The sequence below is a fragment of the Bacillus rossius genome, chromosome 8, assembly GCF_032445375.1.
Source record: "Bacillus rossius redtenbacheri isolate Brsri chromosome 8, Brsri_v3, whole genome shotgun sequence".
Lineage (NCBI taxonomy): Eukaryota > Metazoa > Arthropoda > Insecta > Phasmatodea > Bacillidae > Bacillus > Bacillus rossius.
Window position 1 is genome coordinate 36948950 of NC_086336.1, and position 17051 is coordinate 36966000.

Consider the following 17051-nt stretch of genomic DNA (forward strand, 5'->3'; position numbering starts at 1 on the left):
GGACGCGGCCAGTATCGGGACGAATGAGTGTATCAATACTGAATAAAGTGCAGTGTCCTGTAACTCGTTTACCATTCATTTACAAGGCGTCCTGGGTGGCCTGAACAGCCCAGGTAATTTCCGAACCGAGACGCGCTCCTGCCTGCAGCCACGAGGCCGAACCCCCGTTAAAACCCCTGAGATCTTTTACAACGTTAATATTTAATTAAAAAACTAAAACAGGCAGCGGGAGTGGCGTCAGGGACATACCAAACATATTAGTGTGACAAATTAAACTTTATGTTAGCCAAACTATCTTGGAATACGTTTTGTACACTTTAATGGTATGTACTAAGAAGAAATAATCACAACTTAAAAATTACTTGAGAAAATTACAATTTTCGCAATAATACTTGTATCAATGGATGCAAAAGTCTGTTAAAATGTTTTGAAACCAGTTTCTAGCCTCGTGTAGGGCACCATTTATTAAAATGGTTACCTTTATCTTTTCTTAGTGGGATTCGGTTTATACACGTTCTAGTTACAGTCAGTGACTTAGGTTACAGTTGTATCCCAACAAGGCAAAGCTTATTCACAATCTTTCCCGAATATCTTGGAAAACCACACTAAATTTTTTTTTTGGATGCGATCCTGTGTCCGAAAGAGTAGTGTAGCCTTGACAGACATCACTCGGTCACTTTGCTAAGGATGGAATTGTGGTTTTCTGAGTGCCAGCTCTGTGGAAATGCAGTCTTACATTCTGAAGTGGGAGTGTATATCTGACCAAGTGTGGCTGAATGAGAATGCATCCACATCGGAGATCTCTGTAGCAGAAACTTACCAAACTAATAGTTGCTCCATGTGTTGAGGGTCTGTGGAGACACCCCATACCACAACCAGCTTCGTACCTCTAGTGCACAGGAAATCACTACGATAAGACAACAACTGGGTGGTAAATCATTACTCACAGTTCCTTGTATAACCAGAAGGACTTTTATTGCAGGTGAGGCAACTGCGGAGTGCCACTACAAACACATACACCACTGACAACACACTCAAACACTCCTTGTCTCCAGTACCACGAATCAACACAAAATATACAAAAGAACTTGTTGAACGAATGTATGTTGACAAATAAAAGAAGGCAGAATGCATAGGATAACATCTGGCCTCGGTGGTGGCCCAGTCGGGACTAGACTCAAGGACTCCGAGATGCTACTTCCCCATGATACTACACACAAGGTGGCCATTCTGGCAGCAGTCTGGACAGGATGAGCTCTGGAGCTGTGGCACCCTAGAACAGGGCTGGGATCTAGGCTTGCCCAGGTTAGGCTCTGCCAGAAGTTTGGAGCAACACTGTCTTATAGGGACACAGGCTACGAGAGTATTAGGTACATTCCAGAACCTGCAGTGCCATAGCTCTCAGGCAGTGCGTATATTTGTGGATGGTACAAAGAACAGTCTCAGCAGGACGCATCGTGAGGCCAGATTGTGACATTGTGATGCTTGACATAGCACATGTAGAGTTACAGAAGCTACAAATCCTGGGAATCGTTGTCCAGGATGCTGGAAACACATCAGTATACGTGCGCATGCACCTGTGTGCAAGGTTAATGTGGGTAAGAACTAACCATGCGCCATACCAGTGCAATGCAGAGTATCGCTAACTGTGGCTACTTTGTCCGGTGGGCTAATAACGTAGTCCATTGAAACTGTTTACATTTACTATTGTCTACACTGACCTGTCGACAGGGGGTTGCCCTGACAGTTGACACTGCAGTGCCTTGGCATTTTTATGGAAAGATGAGCAGATAGTATGTCAAGTAGCGGGCCTCCTGATGACTGCATTACTTGCACATACCATTTGCAGCATTTCCATGCATGCGAGGCCTGGAGGCAGCCTCGAAAAGCCTGGTAAAAGGGCTTGTATTGTGTAATTTGTCACCCAGCCTCTTCTCTGCTTTGGCACTTCAGGGTCACACGCTGCGCACGCAGTTTATGTTCCCAGATAGGCGGGGCCCTTAAAGTGTTTTACCCACTTTCATCCGAACAATTTTCATGTGTAACTCACTGTCGCACTGTAGTAAAAGCATGTTCCCATTTACACACAGAAGATTATATAATATGTTCAACTGAATAAGCACACTGTTTTCCATTTATCATTGTTTGTTCAGCATTTGTGGTGTGTTTCTTGCACGCATGTAAACCCACTGATTCACCGGCATCTAAGGCCTGTCTCGATAGCCGAGAGCACACGTGCTCTCGGCGGTGGGCAGACGAGCCAGTAAACCGGCTCGAACTTCGGGCGCATGGGGTTCCAGGCAGCCTGGTGATGCTCTATCTTCATCTTCCTTCTTCCAGTTGGCAGCAGTGTACCTTTCAAGCCAGGGTGGGGGAAGGGTGGGTCGCAAATCCTCGCTGCCACAAATCTCCGAGTTGGTTAATGGCCCGCCGCTCGGGGCTACAACTGCCAGCCATACAGTAGCCCCAGCAGAAGGTCCCTGAAGTCTTATTTCCGAGTTCCGATGCTGTTCAGTTCTGTTGCGCGCACAGTTTTCCGCAGCTCCGCCAGTTCCAACCTGCAGTTCGTCTACCCTTCGCTACTACGGCACATCAAACTCCTCTGTAGTGCCTTCGCCGACGAAACCTCTTCCAGCTGCGCGCCGATCAGCATCCAGTCTACCTTTCACCACGATAGTCGTGATATCGACTCCACCAAGCCGGACAGTGGTCCACAGACTGCTGTTGGTTATTTGCAGTCACTCCAGCGAGATTGCAACTCTCGGGCTGGGATTCCTGTATCCGCCACCCACGGGACGTGATAACAGATGGCACTGCCAAGTTGCCTCTAGGTGGCACAAACCTCCCCGCGCACTGTTAGCCTTCGGTAACCTAGCAGGTCGCAGGGCACATCCTGGCCAACAGCCCGCGGGAGAGATGTGTGCGCCCTGAGAGGCAACCGCCGACTATCCATTTTTATTCATTTTTTTCCTAGCCTATTTTAATCTGTGTATTGCGGGGAGGGGTTCCCAGGTTAGGGGAGGACCTAACTGTGTCTCAGGCTGGAGCCTATACACTCTACTATGCGGGGTTTCAACCATGCAGAACAAGGGCGCGTGCATTGTGTGCTTATAGGGGTTTATTGGTCAGTCTTGGCTGCGATTTGCGCCATGGCTGGCGCCCCTTTGGTTTGACTAGTCTAAAAGATAACTAAAGTTTTCGTGTCCTGCATTTGGCCTCGGCCCTCTTGTGCGAGTGCTACCTGCTCATCCCTGAAACAAACATGGCTGCTCCGACACCGCAGGATATTTTTTACCTAATCTCTATGCCTAAGCTAGTATCCTGTAAGATGGTGATGCACCCGGCGCCGATAGATGGCGTCTGCTGCAGAATGTAAATAAGTGGGATTTATTGTGTCTTTACTCAGAGAAGGAGCAGGCTTCCGCTCGTGTTGGGAGCATCCCGAGAGTCAGAAATTAGCATATAATCAGGACAGTCAGTGACATCTTATAGAACATGCTGCAAAGGCTAAATCTGTAAATATTGACTGTAATGATAATGTAACCGACTTGTATATAAGCTTGGCTTGTACTGGGCCAGCCAGAGATCCTTACCCTAAAAAAAATCTGGGCTAATACTGCAGGAATCTGGAATTGATTATATTACTTTCTGATCTCCTCCTCCTCCTCTCCCCTCTCCCCTCTCCCTCCTCCACTTTCTCCGGAGGGGTCCTCAGGATTATGCTTAAGCATCCCTCTTCCCCTGGAGTGGCCCTTCGTGGATTATGCTTTAGGTAGAGGTGGGTTGTTACAGTAATTTTCGGTATCTGTTTTAACCTGATACTGATACAGCATTGTACCATGTTACAATTCTCTGATACTTCTGTATCAGACGGTCCCAGGAGGCAACAAAGCTCCGCTTACGCAGACCGTGCGACCGGAAGGAGAATCTGATACATTATTTATCACGCCTGGTAATTCTCTACCTCTGATACTCTCATGCCCGCCTGATACAACCAGTATCAATCAGTTAAACATTCACTGCAGTTCGTCCTGGCCGTGTATCACCATGTTGCGGGCTGTCATGCTTTATAGTTAGTATCTTTATAGTGAAATAAGGAATGGATAAGTGCACGAAAAAGACTTCATTTGTGTGGAATTTTTTCACGGAAAATAATGAGTTTGCTAATTGTAATTTGTGTAAACAAAAACTGAGTTATAAATCATCGACTAATCTGAAGAAACATTTGAAAAAACATTGATATAGTATGCTCACTAATGTACCTATCTGTTTTTTTATTTTTTATTTTTGATGAAATCGTGAATTTTAAATGTATAAAAACACTAGCTACTAATTGTTTTCGAAAAAAGAAAGTCCATATGTTGATTACATCTGTTATTAGTGTCAACTGAGAATTTATTTGCATTTTCATAGCTGTTAGGTGCACAAATATAAATATTATATCTTGTATTAATGTACTTTTTAATATTAAAATTTCATTAGTTTTATTATTGAACGAGACGTTGCACGCACTGCGCACTGAGCGTACTTTGAAGTAGGACAATAAACAAAACGACTTGTAACCAGGGCTGCCACTCTGATATTCATGAAAAACCTAGATAACCTACAAAAAAACCCAGACACATGGGTAAAAAACCCAGATGCGTCTAAAATGCTATCGTTGAAAATGTTTGCGTACTAATTCAAAAATATAAACATAACTGGTTTTAATATAAAACAATTAATTACCTTACAAGACTGAAAACGGTTAAATACAACCAATACAAGAAAATTACACTGCAGCAAAATGGCTGTATAAGTAATTCTTGGACCAGCACATATCATAAAAAAACCTACAAATATATACATGACAAAACAAACACCATCACTGCATTCTTTAAACCGGTAATTGTTTTTATAAAACTGCATCATGTACGTTAGTCTTTATTCAGAGTCTGATTCTACAAGATTGGTTTGAAGGTTAATTGTTGCATTGGTTTTGTGTTCTGCAAGCCTCTTTGAAGAATGTGTCAAATTTAATATTCGACTTAGCTTCTTGAAAACTAGTTTTGTGTTTATATGTATTTTTGTGTGTGAAACACATAGACTTGTTTGCATTCATCAAACAGATATTGCAACAGATACAGTAGCTACTACCTTTATTATTGTTTTAGGTATAAAAATAATTAAAATTATAAAAAACCTAGAATTGTTGGAATTCATTATTTAAAAACCCAGAAACCCAAACACCATTGGAAAAACCCAGATCTGGGTGGAAAAAACCCATGAGTGGCAGCCCTGCTTGTAACAATATCGCTTTGCGCCTCTCCTTCAAGGCTTCAACGCCTTCCCCTGCGCTTCCTCCCCTACATTCTTTCCCTTCTTTATCCCTTATTCGTCGTTCCTGCTCCCTCCCCTTTCACAAGCTCCGCCCAAGTGACCGTCATCTGCGATCGGGTACTGCGCTCATTGGCCGTGGTGTTATTCCAGGTGAATTCTGAACTGATACTAAAGTCTCTGATACTTTTCAAGTGTACTCGTTTGCCGTTCCTGATACAGGCGCGTATCAGTGCCAAAGTATCAGGTTGATACTTTTCGACCCACCTCTAGCTCTAGGACCCTCCTCCTGGAGAGGCTTCCCGAAGATTACACTCTAGGACCTTTCCCTTTCCTTGTTTCCCTGCCCAGCACGAGGACCGGACACAGGCATTCTCAGACAAGTGCCAACATCCGAGAGACAAGGAGCAGCTGTCAGCACACCAGCGGGCCTTTCACCCCACCTCAAGCCACTCCAGCACTGGACGCTGTTGCCGGGACACGTCAAAGTGACTCAGGTAAAACCTGCATAGACACAGGGAAAACCCTGGGCTCTTACATGAGGGGTCCAAAAATCATGCATATTGTGTGCAGGTTAGTTACGGGAAACAATAGGATGTATCTGGAAGAAGAGTTGGCCAGAGTAGAAAAGCGTCTACCATGCAGGGGTTGAGAACTTGTACCTTGCTGTGCGCATTTCCATTTGGTGGCACTGGTTGTTTTGGGGGCGAATTTCTTCGTTTCCCGCCAGGCTGCCAGCCAGCCTAAACTAAATTAAGAAAGGGAACTATATTTGTACGCCTGTAAATTTAAGTATATAAATAAAAACATTAAAATATTTTTGTTTTCGGTAACTAACTTTATTAATTTATTATTTTTGTCGCGAGCTGGTATGAACTGCCGCGATTTGGTATCACCACATATTTAAGTCACTAAACTATTTTTAAATTTATTGTTACAAAAATTTATTAAATACTTAGTATTCAATAGTAATATAAACACATTGATGAAATTAATTATTTAATTTAGTAAAAAAAATCGAGATGATTTAAATTTAGTAATGCAAATCAATAAATATAATGAATGTTAAATTTAATTTATTAATTTTAACTATTTATTAAATCATAATGCAATAATTTATAAGGCAGATAAATTATACATACGTGAAAATAACCTCACTTATATAAATACACTTGAATAAGTTTATAAACACATTTTCTATTACTTATATACACAATCAATTTTTTAAATTATATGTACCAGTATTCAATATCAATCACTAAATTTCTGACCGCGATTCACAAGTGGTTCCACACCCCCCACTAGAATTGTTTTTTACCAGAACAACTACGCCGACTATTGAATCATTCGATTTGCAGAGCGAAAGGTTAAACTATATGAATGTCTCCGAGATAAATGAAAAAGACTTTTAAAAAAACTAAACCCCGTCTTGTACCTGATGTTTGACAAGGAATTTTATTAAAATACTTCCCACCTTGTTAAAATTAATTAAAAAGTTAATAATATATAATTTACGCACAATTCGGCTTGAATGTATTTACACTTTTCACGTTAAGGATTCTTCCATTGTCTTCATTCTTCCATAAATCATCAACGTCCTTCAATTTAAGTTCTTTGTCGAGATCGGAAGAGCCATGAACATAATCTCTTTCAAGGCAAGGAAACTTATTGACGTAATGCAGATCACTCTTCTTTAGACTAGTAGATCCATCGTTGACCTTTAGCTTGTACGCAGGCTTAGCGTTACAAGTTCTATAATTTCTTTTTAAGCTCTCTCTTCGCGTAAACGACTTGCTACATCGAGCACAACTTATGATATTGCGTAGTGGATTTTTAACACAATCATTTTTCTCGTGTTATCTTCCATTCTTTCTCAAGATGAATTCTTTGCTGCAATAATTACACCTGTGTCCTTGCGATACAGCGACAGACACCGAATCAGGATCCATATTAGTTACCGAGGCTAATGCCAGATGCAAACTGAGAGTTATAAATTAGATCCTTTACTTAAATAGAATATTTTTAATATTTAAACAGCGAGAGTTAAGTTATCTCAAGCAAAAGAACTTGTTACAAGTAGTCCTGATTATTGGAATGATTTGTTGTCACTTGTTGTGTTGAGTCATAATTTAGTTATTTATTTTATGTTGGATGCGGGATGCTCACTAACGATCACAAAAGAAGGTAGGCTTCGCTAGACACCAAGGACAAGGAAGTTCGTCTTGCTTCTTAGTGATTTTCAGATCTCTCAGAGTTTATTATTATATATGACTGAGTAATGGTATTGTTTGAATTCCACCTGATAAAAATATTACAAGTGATGATTTAGTGTCAGAAATTCAATTATTTAAATTTAACTCTGAATAAAATGACATGAATCATTAAGTAAAAAATCCTTCATGCATAGATCGGTTTCTCAGAAACAACGAGAAGCACTTAGAGAAACCACAAGATTAATAACCAAGAGCACACAGAGAAAACCATCAAAATATTGACAAGAATAATCGGGAGCACATGGAGAAAACCGTCACACATATTTCTTTGATATCAAAAAATCACAGAGAAAATTTAAACATAATAAAAAATAATAATAAATAAAAACAAAAAAATTACAAAATTACAAAAAACAGCTTCTGTCAGCTTGTGAACTCATTTGTAGAACAAGGATAGAGTTCTAGAACAAGCCAGAATTTTTTGTAATTTTTTTATCAATTTTAAAATTTTTCACGATTTTCTAACATAAAAATTGCGGATTTTCAAGATGGCAGCTGTAACGGATATTGCAACGGTGACGTCATAATCCAATATGGCGGTCATAATCCTAGATGATGTCAGAGGCTTATCAGAGGCTTTAGACATGGATGCTTAAGCCTCTTTTAGGAATTTGGGTTCTTTCTAAGGCAAAGAGTATTTTGAGGTTTTCGAAATCCTAATTTTTGAATTGTGGAATTTTTTGAGATTTTTTAGCGGGATTTAAAAAAAATGGAATTTTGGCGATTTTTGGCTAATTTTGAAGGTCAAAGTCAAAGTTCAAGGATTTCCAAGATGGCCGCCATGACGTCTCAATTATCCAAGATGGCGGTCGGCTCCCGGCACCACGCGCTAGCGACATGTCCCCGGACATACATTCGTATACTACTCATTCATTTTTTATATATAAGAAGAAAAATTGTAAATAGAATGAAAGCTTTAACAACAATTTTATTCTGCTGTGCTGTTAAATAAGTTCTCGTACAGATCAGGCCTGAAGCCAACATTTTCACGGACAGCTCTGCGACAGTGTTGCATAATCCAGGATTCTTCTTGTTTGGTTGGAATACTGAAAGAAAACAACATCTAGTTATTTGTTTCAGCCAACTTTAATTTGTTTATTCCCACACCCTGAATGGTTCTCGGTGGCAGAGATTGCTAACGCACCATGCTAATATGACTAGAGTCATGGGTTGTATCCTAGCACCCCGGTATAAGGCTGGGTTCACAATAAAAAAAAATAAGCGAGTGCATAGCAGGCCATGCTCACGACTGTGCATAAAATATGTGCGAAGTCGGTTCACAATTGAAGTCTTACTCTTAATTTCAGTGATTGAAATTTCGCGAAGTATCCGACATCTGTTGGCAGTGTTAGTAAGTAACTATATTAACTACTAAAAAATTATCCCGTGACATCTGATCAGCAATTTGTGAGCACAGTTTTTTATTTCAACATACAAATAAATAAGGGTTGTATAAAATTATTAGTTAAGCATTCTAACCACGACACATTGTTTTATTTCCAATTTTTACTAGTGACGTAGAAGTAATAGCATTAATTAATTTTTAAAGCAGGAAGTACACCCGAGCATTGTCATATCTCAACAATTTCTTGCCACAACATGATTGATAAATATAAACTGTTCTCTAGTCCTGCCAAAATGTCTTCCTACTCTACTCTCATTGGTTGTTGCACCATGCGTCCGTAACAGAAATAAAATATACTTATTTCCCTGCTATACACACGACCTGTCTCCCATTCACACGACCGTCCCATGAGCTATTGTGAATCAGTAGGTTCAAAAACATGGAGGTCACGTCTTGTGCGCACGACCTACCGTTATTGTTACTGTAATTTTTTTTTTAATTTCGCATCCAGATTTACTTAAATTTATGAGTAGTGAGTTGTTACACAGTGATTCTAAGTCCACCTTAATTTTGGTCTCGTCTCCTTAAGGGGGATTAGGCCCCACCATCTAGCATTTTTCCATATTTTTGCTATAATTTTAATTTTGAACTATTTATCCCAACTTTTTTTTTTGGCATGTCAAGGCACGAATCATATTTCCCAGACCTATATCTTGCTAGAAAACACATATTTACTAACGGGCTCTAGTCTGCAAGCGCCGCGAGGAAATAACTTATTACTTTACGCGGGCGACTACAACTATTATGATATCCACACCAGTTTACAAGTGTGAACTTCAACAAAGCTTAGCTCTGTGCCATGTCAACACAAAAAATTTTTTGATACGGAAGCTTTATTGGAAGCAATATCAAAATATTTGTAATTGCAAGATGGCGATGCCTAATCCCCATGAAGCCTCTGTGCATAACTGTGCGCTTTTACACCATATCAAATCAAATACCATGAGTTTATGGAAAATACTGATGGCTAATAGAAAATAGATATTTTTTTCTGAGTATAAGTTCACAAACACCTAAGCTCACTATGCTGATATCGATCATTAGATTTCAACAACCAGAAACATAATGCACTGTGCTTGTTCTAATTTATACAACCCCTGCTGAAATCTTACCGGAGAATAGTAGAATGATCGTTGGGACTGTGGACACATTTGGTTTTTGGATCGTAGACACCATCGCCAACATCATAGCAGCCATCAGGCAGATGTTTAGGCGGCGATTCTTGCGTGAGAAGAGAACGGCCAGCCGGTTGTAAACCTCGCTTGTGTTCGGAGGAGAATCTGAGAATGCATAGTCACTACATTAGGATGAAAGAAGCTACCATTTGAACATGAGTGGATTAAATATAGCTTTTGAGTTGAATTTCTGTCCAAAAATTAGAAGCCTGAATTTCTTCAACTTATTTTTAACTATAGTTTTAAGGTAAGCATAGTTGAAAAAGTTTCACAGCAAAGAAAAGCTTTTTTAATGTTAGTTTTTTTAAGTATGAAATAAGACATATTATTTTGTAATTAATTTTTTTTTTTTACTTTTTAAATATTTTGCCCAGAACTCGTTAATGGGAGAAACTTAATGAAATGACTATTCCTTTCAAGATGCAGCAACCATGGAAAATAACTTCTTATCTGAAATTTCGACCAAATTAGTATTGCAGCTGATAGGCACACCGCAGATGGTTGTGACTGACAATCACAATTGTTAGCTGGAAAAGCGCTCCAAATCACTCACCTCCTGTCAGGCATCTTGCAGTAGGTCCAAGAATTTAAATCATCTACCTCGAGGCCATCTGCGAATACGAAGGACATTTTCTCTGCAACGCCCTTATTCCACGAACCTTTCACTCGAGCCCCAGAAGGGTACGTGAGAACTCCAGGTCCATGGAACATTCCATCCAGCATGCCACCTTCGTACACTACGCCTGTAAAATAGTGTAATTTTCACGAAACTTACTCTCCAAGCTATTGAATCATGTGAGTCTGGGACGGAGCCTCATAAAAGGTGGGGGGGGGGGGGGGGAGGGGGGAGGTCTGTGGGACCGGACTCCTCCCTTCCACAATTTTAAAGGGAAAAAATATGCAAAGGAGAATCATACAATTATAAATTATATAACCTAGCTACATAAGGTTACAGAGAAATTATTTTAGATGGATAATTTTTTTTTATCCTTAGTGGGCTACAATTATGTAAATACTCCTCATTACATCCCGACATGCCACTCACACCTCAAAGATCCATGAATTGTGTTTCCAAGCAGTTTATATTTAATTCCGGTTTGCACACGTGTTTTGTAACTTGTAAGCATTTCTTTCATACACACTTGACATGAGTTTTTCATGTGTTTAATAACATCAATTCATACGTATTTATGACTTGTTCAAGCGAATTATTCATATGATTGACTAAGGGCCGGTTTTATGACCCCTGGCTTAACCTCCCTCTAAAATTTAATTCAGGTTAGCTCTTATTTCGGTTTTATGGCTTAGGGCCGGTTTTATGCCCCCCGGCTAAAGTTCCGGCTAAAATTTAACCGCACGCTAGCTCTTAATTCGGTTTTATGACTCCCTGTTAACGTCTACCTTCCAGTTAAAGTCCCGGCTAACCTAACGGGTGGATGAACCGGCCGCTAGCTGCTTAACCGGCGGCTAAGCAACAGAAAATATAATGGCTATGTATCAGGCGAGGTTAGTTGTTGATAGTGATGATGACTATTTGAGGAATTCTATTGAATATTTGCAGGATGCGATGGAATAATTTATTACTAAATATAAAATGCTTCGCCGTATTCGTCAAAGTTTTATTAAAAATTACATGACATGAAAGTGTAGTCACACTTTTCTATTCTCGTCGAGTCGTGTATTATTATTTGACTTTAATTGATCACGAAGTACATAAACGTATGTAATGTATATAAACTTAAATGTTCCTGCTTAAGAATATGTGTATATTATAGTATTTAAAATTGCAAAACGAGGGTTATTATTACCTATAAAATGCGTGTTTTCGTGGAAGTTGTATCTGTGAACTTTTATTCGTAATACAGTGGACATACGCCGGGAATGAAATGACTTCATACTTCAGACGTGGTTCTAATTCAATGAATACAATTAAATGTGAAAATAAATGTTACCGAATTATCCCTTCCCTATCTTACAAACCTTTAGGTACTTATTATCTACCTGCCACGCAAGTGCAAAACGAAAACAGCACTGGAATTATTCTGTTTCCCGTATCCAAGTTTATCCCTTGATCCTATCGGCATGACCCTTTATATGTTGGTCTTGTTTTACATTAGACTTGCTGTTTTAGTTTAGAATGTTAAAAATCCTGTACATAACTCAAAATACTTAACATATCACGATACAAACAAATTATGTCAGGTCTTGTAAAAATATATTTCTTTCGTATACATTTTACAATCATAATTATTTCCCCAGTGAATATGTCTAGGATCTCTCGACCTACTAAATTAAAACAGCAAGCATCCTATACTACCAAAAACTAATTCCATCAGGATCGGATTAATTTGGATACGTGATACGAAACTATTAGTACAAAAATGAAACCTACACCAGTGAAACGAAAATCGACAAGTATTTTTCTGAAACAGGGTCTATATTACTATATTATTTGATTATGAAATTAATTTATGAAAGAAATAAGTGTTCTCTAGCAAAAATTTCATCCGTATTTATTTGTTTGTATAGAATTAGTACTTCGTTAGTTTTGGCTTAATATATAACCTAACAAAATCATGAGTTTCAATACAAGAGTAAAGTTGTAAACACACGGTTTTGAATCGTAAATTGTAATTTTATGGTTTAATACAAAGCAGGTTTGACGTCGAAGTAGTTTTTGGTTAATTTAATTATATCTGTTGCAAGATGAAGTTCGCGGCTTATTTATTTACTGCAGCTGTAAACATTCCGAATCACAATACAAACAAACAGCTGACTAACATTCTACCAGAAATAAAAAAACTGTCTCGCAACAAAAGTGACCAAATTCTGGTTTATTTCATTACCAACACACCCATTATTACACCACACGCTTCGTCAGGTTCCGGTTAGCCAACCGCAGCCTAAGTATGGGTCATAATACACCCCTCGTTCGTTAACCGGAGGCTAGCCTAACCAGGAGGCTAGCTAACCTGAGGATTTAGCTGGAGGTCATAATACCGACCCTTATTCCAGTTAAAGTCTACCTTCCAGTTAAAGTCCCGGCTAACCTAGCGTGTGGATGAACCGGCCACTAGCTGCTTAACCTGAGGCTAAGCGACAGAAAATAAAATGGCGATGTATCAGGTGAGGTTAGTTGTTGATAGTGATGATGACTATTTGAGGAATTCTATTGAATATTTGCAGGATGCGATGGAATAATTTATTACTAAATATAAAATGCTTCGCCGTATTCGTCAGAGTTTTATTAAGGGCCGGTTTTATGACCCCCGGCTAAAGTTCCGGCTAAAATTTAATCGCAGGCTAGCTCTTATTTCGGTTTTATGACTCCCTGTTAACGTCTACCTTCCAGTTAAAGTCCCGGCTAACCTAGCGGGTGGATGAACCGGCCGCTAGCTGCTTAACCAGAGGCTAAGCTACAGAAAATATAATGGCGATGTATCAAGCGAGGTTAGTTGTTGATAGTGATGATGACTTTTTGATGAATTCTATTGAATATTTGCAGGATGCGATGGAATAATTAATTACTAAATATAAAATGCTTCGCTGTATTCGTCAAAGTTTTATTAAAAATTACATGACATGAAAGTGTAGTCACACTTTTCTATTCTCGTCGAGTCGTGTATTATTATTTGACTTTAATTGATCACAAAGTACATAAACGTATGCAATGTATATAAACTTAAATGTTCCTGCTTAAGAATATGTGTATATTAGAGAATTTAAAATTGCAAAACGAGGGTTATTATTACCTATAAAATGCGTGTTTTCGTGGAAGTTGTATCTGTGAACTTTTATTCGTAATACAGTGGACATACGCCAGGAATGAAATGACTTCATACGACTTCAGACGTGGTTCTAATTCAATGAATACAATTAAATGTGAAAATAAATGTTACCGAATTATCCCTTCCCTATCTTACAAACCTTTAGGTACTTATTATCTACCTGCCACGCAAGTGCAAAACGAAAACAGCACTGGAACTATTCTGTTTCCCGTATCCAAGTTTATCCCTTGATCCTATCGGCATGACCCTTTATATGTTGGTCTTGTTTTACATTAGACTTGCTGTTTTAGTTTAGAATGTTAAAAATCCTGTACATAACTCAAAATACTTAACATATCACGATACAAACAAATTATGTCAGGTCTTGTAAAAATATATTTCTTTCGTATACATTTTACAATCATAATTATTTCCCCAGTGAATATGTCTAGGATCTCTCGACCTACTAAATTAAAACAGCAAGCATCCTATACTACCAAAAACTAATTCCATCAGGATCGGATTAATTTGGATACGTGATACGAAACTATTAGTACAAAAATGAAACCTACACCAGTGAAACGAAAATCGACAAGTATTTTCCCGAAACAGGGTCTATATTACTATATTATTTGATTATGAAATTAATTTATGAAAGAAATAAGAGTTCTCTAGCAAAAATTTCATCCGTATTTATTTGTTTGTATAGAATTAGTACTTCGTTAGTTTTGGCTTAATATATAACCTAACAAAATCATGAGTTTCAATACAAGAGTAAAGTTGTAAACACACGGTTTTGAATCGTAAATTGTAATTTTATGGTTTAATACAAAGCAGGTTTGACGTCGAAGTAGTTTTTGGTTAATTTAATTATATCTGTTGCAAGATGAAGTTCGCGGCTTATTTATTTACTGCAGCTGTAAACATTCCGAATCACAATACAAACAAACAGCTGACTAACATTCTACCAGAAATAAAAAAACTGTCTCGCAACAAAAGTGACCAAATTCTGGTTTATTTCATTACCAACACACCCATTATTACACCACACGCTTCGTCAGGTTCCGGTTAGCCAACCGCAGCCTAAGTATGGGTCATAATACACCCCTCGTTCGTTAACCGGAGGCTAGCCTAACCAGGAGGCTAGCTAACCTGAAGATTTAGCTGGAGGTCATAATACCGGCCCTAAAAATTACACGAGGTTCTTAACAACAAAGTATTAAAACAATTAAATAAAATACGAAACACAAAATGTTCAGCTTTCCTTACTCAAGCCAAATCATTGCTTATATTTCTGTGTGCAAACGCTGGCGTTCTAAAAGCCCACTATTAACGGGGTTTCAACTATAAAGAAAACTTACTCATAAAAAAATGATGCAATGGTCAAACTTGGCCCCCTCCTTTACAGAATCCTTGATACGGCTCTTTACAAAGAATAGATTCAATAAAAATTGGCAGTGTTTATTAAAAGACATTCCACACACTTTTTAAGTACCTACCTAGGACCTACTTGAACTATTTAAGAAACTTTATTTATTATATTAATTTTATTTGATGATCTGATTTTTTTAAATCCAAGATGTTAAAAACTGTTTTCAAACAGTTTCTTGACAATTGAAATTCATTATTTTTTTTTAAACTGAGAAATCTCAATCAAGAAAACTTACAACATGGCTGAAACAGAAATCTTTGAATGAATGGAATCAATGAGTCCCTTGAATTATTTTATGGCTGCGGTTGAGATATTTCAACGACCTCATTTCCCATTAAAAGGATTGCAGCCAAGAAAACTTTAATGTGTGTTGAGGCACAATTTTATCGCGTGAAGGGCCACAATTTTTTTCCCCCCTAAACTAACTAAAAACTGTATTGGGGAGGGTTCCGGGTTAGGGAGGGAGACTAAATGCGTCTCAGGCCGAAGCCCATACGCTCTAATCATGCAAGGGTTAAGCCATGCAGGAAGGGTAGCATGCATCATGTGCCATAAGCAAGGCAGCACGGAGAAGAGAAATTTCTTAAGTAGTATAAGTTTACTCACCGTGAGGCATAACGTATTTCCCTTGCCCCGACATCCCCACATCATTCCAAGTTCCTCTGTAGGTGCTGTCAGTGACGAAGTAACACAGCCTTCTCCCTTGTACCTCCTCGTTTTGATTTCTTACACCTGGCCTCCTGACGACTTTTTCCAGTGAAGTTTCGTCGGTGTCGCTTCCAAGTGAGGTTTCAACTGTGCTGCTTCCAATTTCAGTTCCAATGGTGTCACTTCCAAGCGAACTTTCAACGATATCACTTACAAGAGAAGTTACAACGACGTTACTTTCAAGCAAAGTTCCAGTGGTACCACTTACAAGTGAAGTTCCAATGGTGGCGCTTCCAAGCAAAGTTTCAATTATATTACTTACAGGTGAAGTTTCATCGATATTACTTACAAGTGAGGTTTCAACGATATCACTTACAAGAGAAGTTACAACGACGTCACTTTCAAGTAAAGTTCCAATGGTACCACTTTCAAGTGAAGTTCCGGTGTCGCTTCCAAGCGAAGTTTCAATGATATTACTTACAGGTGAGGTTTCATCGATATTAATTACAAGTGAGGTTTCAACGATATCACTTACAAGAGAAGTTACAACGACGTCACTTTCAAGTAAAGTTCCAACGGTACTACTTACAAGTGGAGTTTCAATGGTGCTGCTTGCAAGCGAAGTTTCAACGATATTACTTACAGGTGAGGTTTTATCGATATTACTTACAAGTGAGGTTTCAACGATATCACTTACAAGAGAAGTTACAACGACGTCACTTTCAAGTAAAGTTCCAACAGTACCACTTACAAGTGAAGTTTCAATGGTGCTGCTTGCAGATGAAATTTCGTCGGTGCTGCTATTGCCATTCCCCATCGCACTCGAAGTCAAAATTCCCGCTTCAATTTCTGTATTTTTATCCCTCTCCATTTTTATTTACACTTTAGTATATTCTAAGAAAATTTTAAATAAATAAACTCATAAATATACGAGAAAATTACACACATAGAACAGTGCAGTTTTATTTATAATGCTTTATTTGTTTTAAAGAAAAATGCAAGGAGGAAGAAATACTATCAATATCTACGAATATC

At 38.6% G+C, this 17051-nt stretch overlaps 1 protein-coding gene across 1 annotated transcript; it reads right to left on the reverse strand.

Moving 5' to 3' along the window:
• Positions 1 to 8492: 8492 nt before the first annotated feature.
• LOC134535308 (uncharacterized) lies at positions 8493 to 17015 on the reverse strand. The gene is made up of 4 exons (XM_063374377.1): positions 15975 to 17015; positions 10723 to 10912; positions 10107 to 10274; positions 8493 to 8635 (listed from the first exon to the last, which is right to left on the reverse strand). Exons 1-4 carry the CDS (start codon positions 16885 to 16887, stop codon positions 8518 to 8520), a joined length of 1389 nt encoding a protein of 462 aa, XP_063230447.1. The 5' UTR covers positions 16888 to 17015; the 3' UTR covers positions 8493 to 8517.
• Positions 17016 to 17051: the final 36 nt, after the last annotated feature.